Source organism: Poromitra crassiceps, assembly GCF_964638095.1.
Source record: "Poromitra crassiceps genome assembly, contig: HAP1_SCAFFOLD_69, whole genome shotgun sequence".
Classification (NCBI taxonomy): domain Eukaryota; kingdom Metazoa; phylum Chordata; class Actinopteri; order Beryciformes; family Melamphaidae; genus Poromitra; species Poromitra crassiceps.
This window is the reverse complement of record NW_028152254.1, coordinates 235,663-257,792: the sequence shown is the minus strand read 5'-3', so window position 1 is coordinate 257,792 and position 22,130 is coordinate 235,663. Positions and strand designations below refer to the sequence as shown.

General features: G+C 44.1%; 1 protein-coding gene across 1 annotated transcript in view; it reads left to right on the top strand.

The window, feature by feature from the left end:
• The window catches only part of LOC310800779 (uncharacterized protein), a gene marked incomplete at both ends in the record, with an annotated part of 100,083 nt that extends 78,330 nt beyond the window's left edge, over positions 1 to 21,753 (top strand). Inside the window, one exon of the mRNA XM_083664703.1 lies at positions 21,238 to 21,753. Within this exon, the coding sequence (XP_083520829.1) occupies positions 21,238 to 21,753 (516 nt within the window). The remainder of the gene's footprint in view (positions 1 to 21,237) is intronic.
• Between the last annotated feature and the right edge of the window lie 377 nt (positions 21,754 to 22,130).

Here is a 22,130-nt window from a genome sequence, read left to right as displayed (position 1 = left end):
GAAGATGAGGAATCATGTTTAATGTTTAATAGAGGACATGAGTGGAACTCCTTCATATTGAAGGATATTAAATGTCCATGTTTCCATCATCAAAGATAATCTGCTGGTCTGACTTTGGTTATTCCTCCAGGGTGGACCATGATGGAGAGCAGTGGCTGAAACCAGGCCTGAGGAAATGTAAGTGTGTATTTAGTTTGATTCATGAAAACAAAGCACCACATTCAACTACTGAGATAAAAAGTCCATCTACACCACAGTCTGTGATGTCAGACATCCACATCCTACTGACTCAGGATGATGACATCATCAAACTGCTGAGAAAATGAATGATCAAACTCAATAAATGACCAAATAACCATATCAGGTCGTGTTTCACTTTGCTTCTAACTCAGTCATTTTTTGACAAATTGGCTTAAGTCCAGGATTTCTGTTTCACAAAGCCAGTTATCACTTTAGCCAGACTTGTTACCAGGGCAACAGAGCCTTCAAGGAAAATCTTGGTATTTTTCAACCTGGACCATATTTTCATAACTTTTTGTGTCTGTAACTAATGTGAGCAAGACACAATTTAATTGGTGGTGTATTGACCAAGATTGTTTCAGTGCAGCTGCTTTGCACACATGCCCCTCCTCCTCCTGCCTCGGCAGCCTATGCACATACATTGACTAAATGAGTTTGTTTTTAACACAGACAGCCTCAGATTGTTCCATTAGATCATTACAGATATATCCCTTCTGCTTGATCAAGTCTTGTGGGTCTCGCTCAAGTCTCGTGAGAGTTGCGTTGTTGCAGGAAGTCTGCTGTAGTGGCAACCCGGGAGCAGCCATGTTTGGTTTCGAGCCAGTCAGAGATTCGCCCGCGGGCCAGATCTGGCCCCCATAGTTTCTTTTTTTTCTCAACTTCATAATTATTGTTTCAGCATACAAACCACACCTTCCAGTTGTTACATTTTTCTTTTTTTTGTTCTTCCAAATAAAATTCCATAGATACGATGGGCCCTATTCTCCCACAGGCCTTCGGCGCTAAAACAGGCCTTAAACGCAAAAAAACGTGCCTTGCCCCTGCCTCGGGAAGATATCAATATGGCTTTACGCTGCCAAATGCGCTTTAGGCCAAATGGGCGTGGCGCAGTCCCAGAATGGGCGAGAATGGGCGTGTCGGCCTTAAATACCGGCCTAATGATATCTTCCCACCTGGCGTAAATTTAGCGCTTAGCTAACCAGGCCTATTCAGTGCGCCAGTTGCGCGGAGCGCTCCCCTCTGGCTCTCCTCTGGCTCTCCTCTGTCACCCTTCTCTGTGTCACTCTCTCCCTCTCTCCTCAGTCTGACAGGCACAATACAACTCTCTCTCTCTGACTCCCTCGCTCAGACAGACACAACACACATCCCATAGGAAAAAGCAGTTGTAAGTTCAGTGCCTGTGAATGTCCCAGCATGCAATGGGGTACTCCATTTCGCTACTAAATAGCAACCAAATGAGCCGAAATAGATATAAAGGTCGATCTAAATAATGTGTAATGGTAACACAACCTGCAATTGTAGAACATAGCAATATTGGACCAAATAAAACATTGAAATGAAAACACCACCCTATGTGAAACCTATATGTCATCCTGGGCCTATATATATTCCTTGTCGATTTAACGTGATTTAGATAAGTGACAGCGTAACGCGCTTCTACTGTCATGTACCTACTGTGATGTCTGCTCCAATAAATTTGCTCTACTTCACATTTTAGTTTTACAATAAAAACACATTTATGCAATGACTTTACATAATGTAGGCTATATTTATGTGCATATCCTACCATCCTAGCAGGGGAGAGAAAACGATATCTTTCTGGACAAACTTTCACCAATCTAATTAATCTCATCATATAGGCTATATTTTTCTAGCTGATGCCTTTAGAACATTCTTTTCACTTTGATCTTGCTATAGTGTAGCATATTTACATGCTTGCAGTATTTAAACTGCAGTTAGATTGGTTTGAGAAGCATAATGGAATAATAGCCTATATATGGAGACAGACAGACGGGATGAAGGGAGGGGGGGGGGGCAGAGCGCTTGGGTTTGTCTGGTTTTACTGGACCACTGGAATTGGAGCTTAAAAGGCAAGCGTGTGATTTGTTTATTGCACTTATCCAATGAGCATGACGGTGCATAATTTTACGCTTAAAAGGCGTGGTTGTAATGCTTTAGGCTGCGTGTAGCGCCAACACCAAGATATCAAGTGCGCTGGTCCACGCCCACTGCGCCAGGCGCTCGGCCTAGAAACTACGCTGATGCACGGATAGGGGCCATTCTGTTTAGATTTATTTTACTCATTTTCTAACCTTTCCCAAGCCCATCAAACATCCATGCTCCACTCTCTCAACATCCACTGTCCCAGATAACCAACCTCCCCACCTCCCCTCCACACACACACACACACACACACACACACACACACACACACACACACACACACACACACACACACACACACACACACACACACACACACACACAGAGAGAGACACACATGCACATCTTCATTATTTTCCCTCAGACGCCATCCCGGGCTCCACCTCAACTCATCACTTCTATCCATAGGACAGTACCTTACAGAAACAGTTTCATGTGGACCCGAGATGTTTTGGGTTGAAGGGAAAAAAGCCTCTGTAGCGACTGCCTACAGGTGATGATGATTCCTCTGTTCTGCAGCTTAACTTATTGGCAGTAAAACAGCCAACAAGTCAACACGGAGGGATTTTACACATAAAAAGCAATGACCTGAGGGGAAAGTTCTACAACTCTTAAAAGCTTTACATACTTCCACGTTAAACCCCTCGCCAAATACGCCGACGGGTGTGCCGTAGCCGATCCTCCCTGCATGCAGCTCCTAAAAAATGTGACTCGACGCAAATGACGTGAACAGCGCGAGTATAATATAACTAGGGATCTCGCGCACTCGATTCCTATGGCGGGCGAGCCCATCCTGCAGCTCGCCAAGCTGGCCCTGGAGCTCGCATTCGCAGATCGGCCACTGCGCGGCCTTGCCCGCAGCTCGGCTGCTGCGTGGCCAATGAGACCAGCATCACTGATGATGTCAGATTTATGACATCACTGATGATGTCACAGTGGGATTTATGACATCAGTGGGATTTATGACATCACTGATGATGTCACAGTGGGGTTTATGCAGTCTCCATCACAGCCCCTCTCTTTTTGAGGCCGATGCGGAAATTGCATTCTCTCAAATGGCCAGTGGGCGGCGCAGCTTGTGTAGCAGTCCCGGGAACATCCATTCAACTCTATGGGTAACGAGCCAACTTATCTCTCAGTCTTTGTCTTAAATAAACACTTTACTGAAAAAACAATTTCAAGTATTTTTCATGCTCTCAAGTCCTCAGTTTCTTTAATTATAGCCCAATTTCGAGGAAAATAGGCGATATACTTCAGATAATGGGGAACAGTAATACTTCCGCCTGTTAGAGGCAGCAATGTGCCGCAAGGCATCTAGGGCTCTATTCTCCCACAGGCCTTCGCCGCAAAAACTGGCCTTACACGCAACAAAAATGTGCCTTGCGCCTGCCTCGGGAAGATATCAACATGGCTTTAGGCCTCCAAATGCGCTTTAGGCGAACTGGGGGTGGCGCAGTCCCAGAATGGGCGAGAATGGGCGTTTTGGCCTTAAATACTGGCCTAATGATATCTTCCCACCTGGCGTAAATTTTGCGCTTTGCACTTTTGAAAACCAGGCCTATTCAGTGCGCTGGTTGCGCAGAGCGCTCCTCTGCCCTTTCCTCTGTCCCTTCTCTCTGTGTCCCTCCCTCTCTCTTACTCATGAGTCTGACAGGCACAATACGGACTGCTTGAAAATAGTTTGCCGGTTCTCTCTCTCTCTCAGAAAAAATAAGTTGTTCTACCGTACATATTTTAACAACATGACAGTTTTTTCTAACATGACGGTTTTGAGCCCACATTCAGAGGCTATTGCATCATCCTACCTGTGCAGTGAAGGAACGAGATCATTCTGGGCAAACATTCACTGCCTGCCTTCCCTGCAACAGTCAGACATGTGAAATCTCCCAGCATGCATTGGGCTAATCCATTTTGATAATCAATCGCATCGAAATTAGCCTAAATAGATAGAAAGGTACATCGAAATAGATCTAAATAATGTGTAATGTCCCCATAACATGCTATTGTAGAACATTTCAATATTGGACAAAATAAAATCACGAAATCCAAACACAACCCTATGTGAAACATATATGTCATCCTGGGCCTATATATATCCCTCGTCAATTTAGCGTGATTTAGATAAGTGACAGCGTAAGGCAGTTCTACTGTCATGTGCTATACTGTGATGTCTGCTCCAATAAATTGGCCCTACTTCACATTTAGTTTTACAATAAAAACACATTTCTGCAATGACTTTACATAATGTAGGCTATACTTATGTGCATCATCCTACCTGTGCAGCAGGGGAGAGAAAACATATCATTCTGGACAAACTTTCACCAATCTAATTTATCTCATAGGGATAGGCTATATTTTTCTAGCTGATGCGTTTAGAACATTCTTTTCACTTTGATCTTGCTATAGTGTCGCGTATTTACATGCTTGCAGTATTTAAACTGCAGTTAGATTGGTTTGAGAATAATATAATAGCCTATAGGAGACAGACAGAGGGGATAAAAGAGGGGGTGGAGAGATCAGAGCCCTCGGCTTTTCTGAAGCCGGACTGGATCGCTCCGTGGAATTGGAGCTTAAAAGGCAAGCTGGGGACTAGTTTACTGCACTTCTCCAATGAGCAGATAGTGCATAATTTTACGCTTCAAAGGCGTGGTTATAATGATTAAGGCCACCTGTTGCGCCGACACCAAGATATCAAGTGCGCTGGTCCACACCCACAATCTGGGCTGCGCCTGGCACTAAACGCAGTTTTCAACGCCGATGCAACGATAGAGCCCCTTGTCTGCGGAAGGTACACAAATAAGAAAACCTAGCAAACAATGCTAGCAGATAGCAAGTCATACTTTAGCAAATTATCAGAAAATAGCGTTACTTTATGATATTTTAATAATGTTAGTAGACACACGTAACTGTATAGATGGCATACATGTAATGTAATGATGCTCATAACATGGCGGACCATTTAACGTCATCTAATGTATATATGTGAAGTAACGTTAAATGGTCTGCCCATGTTATACAGTAAGCGACGCGTCATAAGGTTATGTTTGGTATGTATGGTTATGACATAACATCACAAGTTTTTGCAGACTTGAATGCTGTTGGTCGTTTGTTCAATTTGCTTTTCTGTATGGTATTGGACATTTAAAGATGATACACATTTGTCTTGATTAAAAAACACAGGTTGCGAGCACACTCAAAATCGATTCAAAACTCACTGGGTGCAGGGCAAGCAAATAGTTCAGAGAAGAGAGAAACCAGTACTCCAAATGTCTTTTCATATGATTTAATATCCTCAAACCTGGGCAGCAGACAACGGACATTTCAGTCAAAGACCTTCCTCAGCGTTTCCTCAATGCTGAGGAAGGTCTTGACGTCTGTTGTCTGCTGCCCAGGTTTGAGGATATTAAATCATATGAAAAGACATTTGGAGTGCTGGCTTCTCCCTTCTCTACACACTTGTCTTGAGGCATCCGCCAAGCTCAGCAATTTGTCATCCTTATTTGAAAACATACTTTATCAGATCGATATAACTCAACATAGTCTAAGGTCTTGCACGAATATGTCTTCTGGTAAATTAGGCATATATAGATAATCTACCAAGCAACACTTGACACAAATATAGGTAACCATTTCACAGCAGCCCAGCTACCATGGTGGAAAATGAACCATTCTTTAAGTTTGAATGATATCGAAATATATGTTGCATGGTGTAGCCTTTGTGTATGTCGAACCATATTTCAATAAATATAAATTGTTTGTTGATTTGAAGCAGTCGGTTGGTTCTCCATCTTCTTCTTCCTGGTAATTTGGTCCAAGCTGGTTCACTCGACATCAAATATCTTTGTATCACATCTTATTAACAACCTGCCTGATCTGACCAGACAACTATAATGGGCTTGTTCTATGATATTTGCGGTCCATTCGGGTACATGATTTACTTTAGTACATAGCCTACACAACAAGGTTCTTTGTTGGCAATGTTTATTGACAAAAGCACACTGACAGATACATACCAAATGGTTCAAAGTAAATCTATCAAAAGTCTCAAATCTGTCAGCATTATATTGTCAGCATTTGGCTTATGTTATTGCAATATCTTAGGTTGAACAACTGATGATCAGCAATATTCTCACAGTAATATATGCACATGGGAATCAAAACGTAGAAACATTTTCACAAATTATTTGACCAGGGGACAATGTGTGTTATGCTGTGTGTAACTGTTTGGACCCAGGAGCAGAGACGACAGAGTCAGGAGTCAAATAAATGTCTATTTACTTGAAGACTTTGAACACAGGAACAAATAAACAATGAACAGCAATTAAGCCTAAAGCTAATTCTAGCCTATACAGTAGTCGGAGAACCGACAAATAAACTAATTCTCTGGAGACGGAGGAATCATGAGCAAAGTCCAGCACAAAGTTCACTGAGGTCCTTCCATAGAGTCTCGAACAGGAGTAGCCAGAGCACAGCAGCAGCTTGGCAACGATCAGCACTGGAGTCAGCAAGCAGAAGAGGTTATAAAGGCTGCCAACCAGGTGCAAACTATCACAGTAATCAAGATAATGATGTCATGGCCTTTCCCTATAGGCTAGTTTCTCCCGCCGCTGTTATGAGCAAGGGATCTCTGTTCAGCACCCTGGACAGCAACGGCCCGGCGCGTCCTGGTTGCCGGCACTCCGGCTGCTTCCGCACCCCGGATAGCTCCTTGACCACTGCCTGATGCCGACTCCCTGAGTCGTGTTCCCAAGGGTGTGTCAATGTGCCTCTGTTGTGTTGTGCTGTTCCTGCTCCACCATGGTACTCCTGCGGCCATCCCTTGAATAAACAAACGACACTGTGTTGTATTAATCACTATAACATAACGCCATCAAATTTCAGTTAAATTATAGCAACCACCTTGTTCACATGTTTACGTTAGCACACGTTGCTAATCGAGCTAGCGTTATCTTACAAACATGAGCATCACTCAAACAGTCCAACATAGCAGAGCACCAAGTGTGCGATCAAATCCACCTCAGTTATAAAGTTTAGAGTTTGCCCAGAGATATAATAGCAGTTTACCTTGTGGAGGGTTAGCAGCAGCTAGCAGGCTGGAGGCTCAAACCACACCATGGTCTCTTGGCCAGGCCCCGGAGAAGACGGTGGTCGGCTGGCTGGACTCTTACTCGCCCATACCTTCGGACAAAAAGTTATTATATTTGTTTTCCTGGACCATTTCACCACTGCAACCAGCCAGCTAGCGAGCATTGTTCGCTTCGGGTTGCTAGCTTGCTCGCAACCAGAAGAGAACAACAAGATGGCAGTCTGTGAGACAAATTCGGAAACTCCCCCGCCAGCCGCTAGGGGCAGCCACCCCTTCCTTCTTCTTCTTCTTCTACTAGTGTTTTAACAGCCCTCTCTCCCCGTACTTCGGTGTAGAATGAATTTATTCAACCAATCAACGATGAGCAGGAAGCGGAAGATTCAAGCCTCACTTTCCCCTATTAAATCCCAATCAGCTCGCATTGTCCAGATTTATATGTACAGTCTATGGGTTTATGACATCACAGATGATGTCACAGTGGGATTTATGACATCACCGTGGGACAATCACAGTGGGACAGAGAAACAGATAAACAAACAAACAGACAGACAGACAGACAGACAGAGCTCCAGCTCCCATTGATGCTATATAGATGGGGAGTTAACAGGAGAGAATGAAAGCTATTACCAATTATATGCACTACATTCTCTCCTTGGGCTAACTTGTAGTCACTGAAATCCTAGTGAAACAATTTACTTTTTTTTTGTTGCTGTGAACTCCCCTGTGACACCTCGTCAAGCTGATGTTCGAGTATACAGGAGTAGCTGCTGCCGGCAAGGCTCCAAGTCAAGGCGGACACAGAAGTATATTTAAGCCTTTAGTGCAGATGTAACTGGCAATAAAACAGCAATAGAGAGGTCTTGTGTCCGTTAATTTACTATGTCAAATTAGCTACCATAGCTTGTGAGTGTGTGTGTGTGTGTGTGTGTGTGTGTGTGTGTGTGTGTGTGTGTGTGTGTGTGACAGCTTGTGCAGATGTCTGGATCTCTCCCGATACGGCCTTTGAGCCTTAGTCTCCTCCAACACTTTTCCTGAGACACCTGTCAACACTTGTCTAACATCTAACATTAAAACAGCCTTAAACCTACTGATCACAGGACAGCTAACCACGGTATCTGAACCAGCTATTCTGGACAGATAATTAATTAATTAACAATATGTATGTCATTATTATTGGGAATAGTTGTAGGAAATGCCTTATGTAGCACATATGAGAGGCTAGAGTGGTAGACACATCAATAAACGTGCCTTACCGCAAGCTGTGTATTGATGCGCGGCGGCATTAAAACCAAGGGAGGTGTAGTTGCACCGTTGACCACCAGGTGTCATCTGTGAGCATCCTTGAGATTAAGTGTTGCAGGCCAGTTTCATTGACGGGACGTTCGGGGATGCTTTTTCCGACCTCACATTGTTCAGCTCCCTTAGGTGCATTTATTTATCACATCCTATAGGTGCTAAATAAATGCACATAAAGGGAGCTTTAGTGTGCTGACTTTTTCCTCTTTTTTTTCCATCATGTAATCACACACACAGTACAATGTCATGAAATTGCAGCAGGCTGAGGAAGCAGAGAAAAGCGAGGACAATAAAAGTTATTATTTTATTTTATAGAAAATACAGGTTCACCCTTTTATGATCCTTTTTTTGCCAAATTGCGACATCACACAAATCGGATTTAAAAGCATACTGGTGCGCACAATCTCACCGCTTGTGGATGTTTATAGCCTACATATTTATAGCCTAAAAATAAGTTTTTAGGAAATGTCATGGACTAGAGGCTTATAGTTTAATTTAAACAGAGTTATTGGCATTATAAAAACACAAATGGTCTGTCAGACCGTCTGGGCATTTCAGAGATATCACTGCTGACAGTACGTAATGGTCGCGCTTAATGACAGCTGTTCTGGTGCTGTTGGAAAACCTCGCCAGTGCAACACTACGATGACAATTGCAATCATTTGAGAGTAATGTGCCATGCTTTTCTGAATGAACGAGATGCTTAGATGTGAATTTAGGAGAAACGTTTTCATGGAAGAAAATAATTCTGCCCCGAATAGAATTGAGCTGCGTGCACGTGTGTGTGTGTGTGTGTGTGTGTGTGTGTGTGTGTGTGTGTGTGTGCCTGTGCCTGACGTCCTCCTGTCTGTAAAACAGGAAGACAGTATTTTTTTTTCATTGTTGGTTTTACTTTGGGCTGTATGTCTAACAGCTGACTTTTTTATGTGTAGAAAAACATGATTTATTATCCTGATCGATCCTGTCAGTGTGTCTGGAGATTTAAATAATTAATGAAATAGGTTGCTGTGTCTTATGCGTAAAAGCGCATGGCATATCTCTTAAGTCATTGAGTCATTGAGAACGGACGCTCCCAGTGCCAGAGTTTCAGAGCGTTTTCAGTGATTTCTCGAGGCCCACAGAATATTGTGTGATATTACTATGTAAACACCGAACATGCCCGAAGAACGATGAGAGTCTATTGTATCATCAGCAAAAAAAAGTTTATTGATATAATTTTCCGTTCTTTAGTTATCAGCCGGAGAAGATAGGTTGTTTTCAGCAAAAACAGACGTTTCAAACTAGAAGCTGAGATAATCAGCCTTTTGTGAAATGAAGCATTTCAAGCACATCACTGACTCTGAAGCTAATATTTTCTGATGTAGTGACACCTCAAAAATAATTTCCTTCAATAAAACAGCGAAAACAAAGGAATTTTGTTTGGCAAAATAATATTTTTAAGCTGCAACCAGCAGTGCTGGCCCCTGCTGCGCAGACCCTACACCTTCTTGCTGGTCTTGATTTACTGCTGGTGGGCATCAGATATTCTAGCTTGTGTTTGCCAACCAATCTGTCCATCGAGCCTGGTGTCTGCATCAGTGTTGTATGCTGCCCTGCATGCCTCACCCCCCCTCAACTGCAAACCCCTCCTCCGTGGGTCTGTCTCTGGTGGCTCTGGTGGCTCTCTGCTGCGTTTGCTCTGCACTCACAGCGTTCCGCGTCTATTTGTCACCGGCTCCCAGCGCTTCCAACTGAGAATAATAACAACTCCACAACTAATCATGTGGAGGAGCTATCGCAGCGGAGACGAAGGGGCTCAATTGTGGCAGCAGATTGGCTGCTGTTCACAGGCACAGCTAACGATATGCTTCATGCATATCGATGCATACCGATGCGGTTTCTGTGTCCCCACGGCTGCTTCTCTGTTTTTTTCCTCACCTTTCTCTAATCTGGAGAGCACTGTCGCCACCTAATGGGTCCGTAAAATAGCTTTTACACATTCAACATCCCCCATATTTGTACAGGAGATGCATCAGGCTTTGATCCATGTCCCACCGTCAAAAAACGCAATTGACGACAATCGTCGTCATTGGCACTCTACGTTACTATTTGAATTGATGACGATTGTCGTCATTGGCACTCAATGAGTTAATGAGGAGACCATTCATAAAAAGGAGAGGATGCAAGCAGTTCGTGAACGTGAGTGGCTACTGATGTTTTTTTCCCCACTAACCTCATCTAAAATACTATAATACTAATAAAATACTCTGACTGAAGACGTTTGTTTATTCATGTAATTAAAAACATTTTCAATGATAGCCTGAGCTGAGAGGCCCTGAGCGGCCCTGAGCGACAGACTCATTGTTCCTTGACATGTGTGGCGGGAGAATGAGACACAATAGGGCCTTGTGAAAAGATACAGTATACAGTAGGCTACAAGATGCACACACACACACACAGAGTCTAAATGCAAACACGTTTATTGTAAGAAAATGTTGAAATTAATGAAATTGCAATGTGTATAAATTGTAATAACATGTGAAATAGTCAAAATATGGCCTACAAAAAAAATGTAGGCTAAAAGTGAAAAAAAGTAAAGTAAAATATGACCTATATTAACAAGAAATGTTTCAGTTCTCAGCCAGACTGCTCTAGAGGGGGAACACATAAAATGAGCTGAATTGCTGTGGTGTTCACAGCAGTTCATTAATGCGGTTCAAATAGCCTAAAAATAATCTGGCCCCCTTATTTGAACAAATCCGGCCCACTAACTAATATGAGTCTGGCACCCCTGGTTAGAGTAACAGAAAGCGTAGCTAAATGTTATCTGCAGTGTTGTGCAAGTTCACACTTCACAAGAGCTTAGCTCAAAGTTCAGCTCACACAGATGAAAATTAACTAGTTCGCCTTCATAGTTCACAATTTTGAACGTGTTGAATGATGCTCACTTCATGGATTTGCAAAAGTGTAATGTGTAACTGTAATCTGATTACAGTAACTAAGTAACATGTTACTGTAATCTGATTACAGTTACTAAGTAACGCCTTACTACCCAACACTGGTGGGAACATAGGGCTGTGGGCATCTTCATGTACTGTAACTAAAAAAAAGAAAAACACGCACAAAGGATGGATTTGCCCAGGATCTGGGCTCTCTGACTGCGGTGTCAGAGAAGAGAATGTTGTCCAGGCTACGCTCCATCATGAGCAATGACTCGCACCCACTCCACGGCGTGCTAGGCAAACACAGCAGTACGTTCAGTGAGAGACTGATTCCACCTAGATGCAATACGGAGAGGCACAGGAAATCATTCCTGCCTGTGGCCATTGGTCTATTTAATGCCTCTCTTAAAAAAGCACCTCAGTCTCCCTGAGACTGAGCCAGCCGATAGGTTAACTGTGCCTGGCTGAGCCACGTGTAACGTATAGGGCAAGCCGACTTAATATAAGTACAGGCAGGGCCGATTTTACACTTCATGGGCCCCTGGGCTATTCATCTCTGCAGGGCCCCCCCCCTTAAGCGGAAGGGGGGGCCGCCGAAAAAATTTGAGTGTTTTTTTTTAACCTTTTTTAGCCGTATTTAAAGGAATATCTCATTTTAAATCAACATTAGGATTATACTGTTGTGATGTCATTATTCAGTATCTTCTCCTTTTCTCACTAACTTTCATGTCACCACCTGCTCTCCTGTCAGCATTCTAACTTACAAACACAAACTGTAGGTTTAGCCATCATGTTCTTTCATAAACAGCCTGATTGGAAAGAAAACATTGCCACTGAGATGTCACAACAAGCACTTTTATTTTATTATTTAGTATTTATTATTGCTGTTATTATTACAGTGCACACACACATTCTCACAAGTATTGCACAAATCAATCAAGCAGTATTCAAGTCTGTTCGTACCTGAAATGTCTTCTTCCTGACTTTTGCCGTGGCAAAGCGTTTGACTAGAGTGGTGAAGTCCAATGTTCTAACAATGTCACTTTCCAATGACATCAATGTCAAGTGGGTGAGCCTTTCTTGTCCCGTTGTAGACCGTATCCTGTTCTTGACAAGCCCAAGTTTTGAAAAGGAGCGCTCTCCAGAGGCATTTGTTACAGGGAGAGTTAAGTAAATCCTGAAGGCAATATCCACATTTGGAAAAACTGATGACAGGTTCCTCTTCCTTATTATTTGAAGCAAGTGCCGCACACTTTTATTGTCTTTGTTTTTGATGAATTATTTGAATTGCACTATTTCATCTACAAATTCGGGAGCCCTCTCACAGGGTTCCATGTTGTTGTGTTCCGACCTCTCGCTGTTCCGACCTCCCCTCTCCCAGCCCCCACACCTAAACCTAACCTCCCCCAGACCCTAACCCAAAACCTAACCTCTCCCACCCCCCACGCCTACACCTAAGGTCGGGATTGCGAGTGGTCGGCATAGCGGGTGGACACCCTCTCACAGTGGATGTTATTACTCTGCAAAAAAAATTGAATGGCGTCAGTAAAAAAAACATTTTTTGCCCTGGACAGGGGGCCCAAAAAAAAAACATCAAGGGTCCCCCCCAAAAAAAAAATATATATATATATATATATACAGTATATATATTATTTTTTTTTTTATTTTTTTTGGGCCCCTTGATGTCCCGGGCCCCGGGCTTCAGCCCGGGTAAGCCCATTCGTAAAATCGGCCCTGAGTACAGGGTGCAATAATGATAATTGGCACGGAATGTATACTTACTCTACGTATTTTGCTTACTTAGACATATTCTACTTATTTTTTGCTTCTATCGCATTTACTACTGTTATTCTATGCTATGTTGTGTTCTTATTCTACTTATTTTTCTTAATATCGCATTTACTACTGTTTATTTTATGCTATGTGTGTTCTGTGAGCGAGCTACTGTAGCTTATCCCAATTTCCCCCCGGGATCATTAAAGTCTTTCTGATTCTCATTCTGAATTGTATTGGTGTTATTTTTGTTACTTTTCCAAGAAAGTTGTATTGGCATTATATTTCGTTATTGTTTCATTACAAATGTAATAATTCATCACTAAAATCATTAGACCAGTGCTAAACTAGTAAGAAAATGGTAGCATGTCCTAAGACATACAAATTGAAAACAATAACATTCAAATCGGCCAACTACACACATTTCTTCGGAATAAATCAACTTTGGGAGGCCGATTTTGCGGCCATATTAAAAAATGACAAAATCAAAGGGCTATAAAATGAGAAAAATCAACTCCAGAAGGCCTGAAAAGATAGGGATAGCCACAAAGATAATTCAAATCGGCCAACTACACACATTTCTATTCTGACTTGCCTCTCGAACAGGGCGGTCGCAAATCTCCTCCTCTACTGCTCTCCCTACTCTCCTCACTGCCTGCACCCTGCCCTAAAAAAGCTTCTCCTTTACACTGTCTCTTCAAAACCTGAGGAATTATGTATTAATTAATACACAGGACAAGATGTTACTATCCCTTGTGCCAAAATCAGAGGAAAAACACATTTAGAAGCCCAATCCAGAATAAAACAAGCTAACAGGCTAACAAACTAATAAACAAGACACAAATCACCAGTTACCTACCCTAGCCAACAGCAGTATGAAGCATGTCATTGGGGTTTTCAAGTGGGCACCTTCCTTCACCGACGTTTCGTTAAAGGAGAATTTCGTTTTTTTTTTAACCTGGACCCATCTCCTGGCAATAATTATGATTTGGCCACTCACCCAGTGATGTCCGCAGCGTTTCTGGCCGTCCTAGCGTTGTTTTGAGATCAATAGCGTCCAAGTCAGTTGTAAAATGGAGCTGATTTGGGGCCAAGTGTGAGCCTGTCTTACCTGCATCTAAATAGCTATTTTTATTCCCGTTTTCGCCACATATCGTTGTAATGTGATCCCTCAACATCCACCAGAGTGATATTTCACCCCAGGCCATTTCCTGGAGTCTCCCAGGGATCAAATTGCCTCAAACGTGATCTCGGTCACCAAGTCTCGTAAAGTCCCGCGATACTTTCTTGCTGACTGGCCAACTACAGGTAGGACGCTTTGCGGTGGTGGTTTTAGCGTAACCTATGTGGGGTTTGGCATAACCTTCGTTATTTCGATCACATAGGTTACGTCAAACCCCACATAGGTTACGCTAAAACCACCACCGCAAAGCGTCCTACCACTGAGTAATTTCCAGTCTAACCTTAGCACACTTGAACTCCTCTGTCAGGCTAGATAATGGCAATTCCAATATGCCTTTCCAATATAAGGCTACACTGCTTAGGCAGCGTGGGACTCCGAGCCATTTTCTAATGAATGAGTTAATCATCCTTTCTAGCTTTTCTACCTTTGAAAGGGGAACCTCATACACTGTCAGTGGCCACATCAACCGAGGCAACAATCCAAACTGCAAACACCAGAACTTTAACTTTCCTGGGAGCCCTGACTTGTCTATACTTGAAATACCTTGAATCATCTCCTGCCTCACCTCCTCAAACTGTCCCTTATCACTGAGACGTGCAGCATACCATCTTCCCAAACTATTGACTGGTTTCTCTAACACTGTAGGCACCACCTCATCATTTATAACAAACTTCTTACCTACTACCCTTCCTTTAATGATTGAAATACTCCTGGACTTACTTGGCTTCACTTTCATTCTAGCCCACTGCAGATTACTATTTAACTTATCCAACAATCTGCTAGTACATGGAGCGGTTGACGTCATAGTCGTCATGTCATCCATGTATGCCCTAATTGGAGGGAGCCGCAGCCCTCCCTGCAGCCTTTCTCCACCCACTACCCATTTTGAAGCCCTAATAATGATCTCCATTGCCATGGTAAAAGCTAATGGGGAAATTGTACACCCTGCCATAATGCCTATCTCCAGCTGCTGCCAAGCTGTAGTGTACTCTGCTGTGGTAAAGCAGAGTTGAATATCTAAGAAGTAGGCTTTAACTAAGCTCTTTATACTACCTGGCACTCTAAAGAAATCAAAGGCCTCCCATAACAGACTATGCGGCACTGACCCGAAAGCATTAGCCAGGTCCAAGAATACTACATGCAGGTCTCTCTTCTCACGCCTAGCTGACTGGATTTGGTGCCAGATCATGCTGGTGTGCTCTAAGCACCCGGAGAAGCCGGAAATTCCAGCCTTTTGCACCGAAGTATCTATTAGCCTATTCTTTTCTAGATAACTAGACAGCCTCTGTGCCACAACACTAAAGAAAACCTTCCCTTCAACATTACGTAGACTGATAGGTCTAAACTGACTTATCGCTAATGAGTCCCTTTCTTTAGGAATGAAGATTCCCCCTGCTCTACCCCACGCCTTACGAATAACCTGCTTCTTCCAGACTACCTTCATCAGCTTCCATAGAAACTGCAACACATCTGGAGCACTCTTATACAGCCGGTAGGGGACTCCATTAGGACCCGGGGCTGAAGAGGCCCTTGCACGTCTCACTACTTCTTGAACTTCTTTCCACCTTGGTGGGCTATCATCACACTGGCTCTCTATTTCACCAATAGGTGGAATATCAGTTGGGACAGTCATCTCTCTAAACCTTTCCCTATCTTTGTGAACCTCCTCCAAATATTCCTCAAGCTTCTGCTTAGGTACCATAAGACTACCATTCTTTTCCTTACTAAACAATGACTTCACAAATCTAAATGGATCCTTATAGAATGCTATTCTAGCTCTCTCTTTCTTTTTCCTATTTTTCCTAATGCTCTCTGCTCTTCTTAAAACTGCCAACCGCTCCCTCACATCTGACTGCAAGCGATCAATGCCTTCCTTCTCAACCTCTGTAGCTTTCCTCCACTGCCTCTTAAGCTGTCTTCTCTCCTGGATAAGTATATCTATCTCTTGTTGGCGCCTAGATTTAACTACCTCACCCTCTAGTTTCTTCCTTTTCTCAAAGACGCCAAACCTTTCCTTACCATAATCATAAATACAATCTCCCATTTTCTCCAACTTACTCTCAGCAGTTCATTTAAGCTTCTCTAACATCCTAACCAAATCACTATTGATAGCTTCCCACTTCCTACTTTCCGCTGCACCTGGCCACTTAACTCTAGGCTTCTGACCGCTAATCTTCTCCCTTTTTGGCTGGCTGGCCTCTCTGCTTTCCTCGGTGCTAGGACCTGCCTCAACATCAGGGGTGCTGATGTCCTGCAAGCTGTGGGTTACTTCCTGTCGCTGGACTTCACCCGACTGACTTGATAAACTTCTTAAGAAATAATTATCTATGCGGGGTCCTAATGGAACTAATAAGCTGGTCTCTCAACGCAATTGATAAGATTATCTCCACGAGGAATGCAGGATCCGGGGAGCGGGGTATGTAATGGACGCCTGGCTCAAATGGCGGGTACTGTGCCTTGCTGTTTTGACCGTCGAGGACGTCGAAGATATTTATCTATTTGGATTTATGATAGCAGGACACTTGCTAATGGGATTGAGCATTGCCGTTGTCTATCGGAAAATTACCATGATGATGGGAAAAAATTCTGAGAGCCCCAAGCTACCTATGATTATGGGTATGATTAACGAGTTGAGCCGTGTTGTGAACACTCAGACTATTTCGATCACAGATCGCAATCTAAAGGTGGATGGTATGATTGCAGACGTGAACCGAAAATTGGACGAGATCTTGGAGAAGTTCTAACATCCGGCGCTGAAGTGTTTAAAGTTGATGAGACCAGCATGGAATGGAAATAATTGGAATGTAATTTTCACTCCGCTAACCAAAACATCCACCACTGTTCGGATCCCCCCACTGCATGTTGGCCTTGGCCAAGGCCAACAGTGAAAGATAAAAGTCCCCATGAAGAGCCTGTGGAAATGTGCGAGCTCCAACCCCCACTCACCCTCGCCCTAGACACCTGTTGATAAGACTCTCTGGTTGAGGCCGTCACCATAGCGACCTGCTGTGTTATCGCTCACCATCCGGGAAGAGACGGCTCCCATGAAAAGACTATCAGGCTCACTGCACACACAAGGACAATTTCTGGACACTCCTGACCACACATTTTACACACTCTCAAACATACACGCACACATGCACACACCCGAACCCCATCCAGGCCCCGCCCCATACCGCCACCTTGTTCCTGCCTATAGCTCTTGCATCCTTTCCCACCACGCCCACCCCCCCCCCCTCCTTTCCTCGGAAACATCCTATTGGAGCTGCAATTAGCCAGCATAGCCTCTAGTGTTCTGTGGACGAGCTACTCCCTCCACTACCCGCTGCAACCCCCGCAAATCCACCCCCCCCCTCGTTTTTCTTGTTCTTTGTGTCTGTTAACTCCTTACATTTAACAACAAATGTTTATGTATTGTATAATATTCAAGTGTGCCTTTATTTCTATTCAATCTAGTAATAATGTTAAAAATCTTAATTTGAGTATAGGAGGTGATACCCATTCGTGTGTTGTCCCTTTTATGTTGTTTGTTCAGAGGACTGCAATGTAAACAAGCCTATGCTTTATGCTACGGCTTTATTGTGTTTTTATCCTCTGTGATTGTCTGTATCTGTATTTGTGTTCCCTGTTTCTTTGTTGTCCAAATAAAGTCAATCAATCAATCAAATCCATGAAAATGTGGCCGATTTTGGCGGCCATCTTGAAAAACGAGCAGATTTTCAGATGGCCAATCGGGCAGATTTGATCAGAAACCTCTGGAGAACAACCGAGCCAAATTTCATGCTTGTATCAAAATTTGCACGATTCCTCTCAAATAGTGATATTATCCGCTCCACTGGGGCACAGCTGGTTACGGAGGAGGTGCTCAGGACATCCCTCATTGAGGTGTTAGGATGATCATAGACCCCCAGCTCCTGCGCACACTTTGGCCAATGGGGACAGTCACCAAACTTTCCCCTGGACTGGACAACAAAGTGAGGTCTGCTGACGTAAAGGTGACGTACTTACACCCGGCCGATGGCCAAGCGTATTCAGCTCTCCTCACTGCCAGACTAATCAACCGAACCCCGCCTACAACTGGTGGGACTGGAGTGCCATTTCTGGAAGAATACAGATTCCCCACAGGAATCTGTAGAAAATGCTCCGTAATGGCCCACCATCAGGCCTGTTCTTGGGGCAATTGACGCCCACGACGCAATAATGATGTCACCGCCGTGACATCATCGGCGACGATGTCAGAGTTCACCTTGTGAGGTCATCCGTGATGTCAGAGTTTCCCCTGTGAGGTCATCAGTGATGTCAGACGGTCTAGGCTGTCTCCGGACTGTGTGATGGCAGACGTGACTTTGTGAGGTCATCGATGATGTCATACCTCCCGGGACGTTGTGACATCACCAATGATGTCATACCTAGAATGTGGCAGGTATAAAAGTGTTGTTCTATCATGTTTAATTAGGTCCTGTTCTCTCTCTGCACATGATACACAAGGTCCTGTTCGCTCTCTGCACATCATACACGAGGTTCTCTGTCTTTGCAAGCTATCTATCTGCTAGCTACTCTGTATGTTGCTTCTGCCTGATATTCCTGCCTGATATCTCCAATAAAAGCCTGAAAGACATCTCTGTGGTTCTAACCGATCACTGCCCGTGAGCTCTTACTTTAGATCCAGCAATCTTCACACAAACTTCCTAACATCCATCTTATTTTTTTGAGGCTCCCGCTGTAAAATAATTCTGGGAGCAATATCCGGTGTAGAACGTGAGCAGCTGTGTTTACGCTGGCTTGACGCTGCCTGGATAGGACTCTGCACAGCAGCCCATGACTGCAGCCCGTGCCCTGTGCCTCCTCGCATCATATTTCCTTGTCGAACTCCAATGTTAAAAGTTTGCTCATCACAAAATAACACTCGTTTTGAGAATGTAGCCTAATGATGTTATCTATCACAACCGCTAACCTGTTGCTCGTTGAACAAGTCAGCATTTATCAGCTCAGCTGCAACATTTACAGACGGGTACATTAGACGGGCTGTGTTGTGTCGAGCTAGACGTAACGGGGGAAGAGGACAGGAGAAGGAAGCAGCACCCATGGTGCATCATGGTCGCCAAAAATAAGGTGGATAGCCTAATAAAAAAACTATGAGTTGAAAGGTTTATTTCAAGCTGCAGGAATGCAGGAATCTCAGAGAAATATGGACTTGAAAATCAATTTCGGAGTGGGGGGGTTACATCTATTTCAATTTCGGACTGAAGGGGTTTCTGAGTGGGGCTGTGTCGGAATGGTGGTGTTTCAGAATGGAAGGCGGTCCCCGTCCGGGCATGTGCAGGCATGTCAGAGCATATGCAGGTATGTCAGAGCATGTCCAGGCATGTACAGGCATGTCAGGGCATGTCAGAGCATGTCCGAGCATGTGCAGGCATGTCCGAGCATGTGCAGGCATGTCCGAGCATGTGCAGGCATGTCCAGGCATGTCCAAGCATGTGCAGGCATGTCCGGGGATGGCTTATGCCACCTCATGCCACACACACACACACACACACACACACACACACACACACACACACACACACACAGCAACACACACACACACACACACACACTCAGTGCTGTCAGTCGCACTGAGCCCAACACGATGAATGCCCATGTGTGGACAATATGGGGCCCTATCTTCCCAAAAGCGCTCATTTAGTGTTTGCGCTCGTTTAATGCAGTGCGCAATGCAAAGTGGGGGCAGACACAAGCGCATGCCTGTGATAATTGTACTGGGCATAGGCTGCCACATGCCAAAGCAGGCGTTTCAGCACTAAAATGTGGGATCGATGGCATTACCCTATCGTCAGCAGCGCGCAATTACTTTGCGCTAAGAGCTTTGAAAAGGACCTCTTACGTTCAAAATACCTCTCTGCGCTGGGAGCGCACCTGTAATCTCCGTGCAGCGCAGCGCAGTGCAAAGTATAATTCCTTTTGGAGGTGTCATTACACACAGTCTAGACATCAAATTATGCTGCTAAAATTGGGTATTAGCAGATAATTCAGTGAGGCAATCAACTATAACTCACTGAGAAACTTTTATCACATCGCAAAGAGGGAATGAATTGAGAAAACGTGTTGGACAATGGACATAGGCTACATGCCTTCATACACTACCTTCATAGCCCGGAGGGTCATTGGCACCATAGACGTTCTGTCAATAAGCTCTCTCTGTCCTCGCACGAGTGAGTACACCCTATTACGCATGGAGAGAATTACAGCATATTGCATGCCTCGCGCAAACAGCCATTGCGAGACGGGAATCTGATTGGTTTTGATTGACGTAATACCCAGCATTGCCTGGCCACACCTGTGAATAATTCTGGTAGTAAGACCGCCCAAATCCCGATTTTGGCACGGCTCTAATTTGCGTCTGCGACAGGTGCCGTGAACGTTTCCACATGCCTGCCGAGAATTGCATCCTCAACATATTTTGGGGCTTTTTTAACTTAGAAATCAGGGAGGTCACGTCTACCAGACAATTATATCACTTTTAAACAGTTACATTTCTGTATAAATCATTACAATATGCTCCGGTGAGGTGGGGATGCTGCCGGCGCTAGGGTGCAAAACTCAGCATAACACCTGGCGGACGGCGCAAGGCAGACTGCTATCTTCCCTGCCTTAAGGCACCTGCAAACAGGTGCGCAAGCGCTATTAGGGGATAGCGCCTGTCGGAAGATAGGGTCCATGCTATAATATTCGATTCTAAGCTGCTGCTGTGTGTGTTGTGTCTTGTTGTCTCATCAGATGCCTGTGAACTCACACTGGACCCAAACACAGCAAGCAGAGAGCTCCTCCTGTCTGAAGACAACAGAAAGGTGACAAGGGTGAAAAAGAAGCAGCCATATCCTGATCACCCAGAGAGATTTGACTACTATGACCAGCTGCTGTGTAGAGATGGTCTGACTGGTCGCTGTTACTGGGAGGTGGAGAGGAAAGGAGATGTTAATATAGGAGTGACTTACAGAGGAATCAGAAGAAAAGGACGGGGTGATGACTGCTGGATTGGAGGAAATGAAAAGTCCTGGAAACTGAACTGCTTTGATGATGGTTACGTCGCCTGGCACAATAACAAATCAACACGCATATCTTCCCCCTCCCCCTCTAACAGAGTAGCAGTGTATCTGGACTGGCCTGCTGGCTCTCTGTCCGTCTACAGAGTTTCCTCTGACACACTGATGCACATCTACACCTTCACCTCCACCTTCACTGAACCTCTGTACCCTGGGTTTGGGTTTAACACAGGTGGCTCAATGTCTCTGTGTCAGGTAGAGGAGTGAGAGAGAAACACTCAGTGACTCTGTGTGTGTGTGTGTGTGTGTGTGTGTGTGTGTGTGTGTGTGTGTGTGTGTGTGTGTGTGTGTCCTGTCAGCAATTGAGAACAAGATGTTTGTAGCTGGATTTAACGTGTACGGTCTCTTTAAGAGGCTAACGTGTACTGTCTCTTTAAGAGGCCTTGTCTCACTCACTGATCTCACACTCTAGAAGATTATAGAAGCATGCATGGCTGAGCCTCATGTTTTCATGCCTTCGGTGTTCGCCGACATCTGCTACATTCAAGCCCTTTGAGAGTATTGTCGGTAGGTTAATTTAAGTTTAGATCTATATCTAATCTTTTCCTTTGTCATTTGAGTTTGGACAACTTTTTGTATATCTT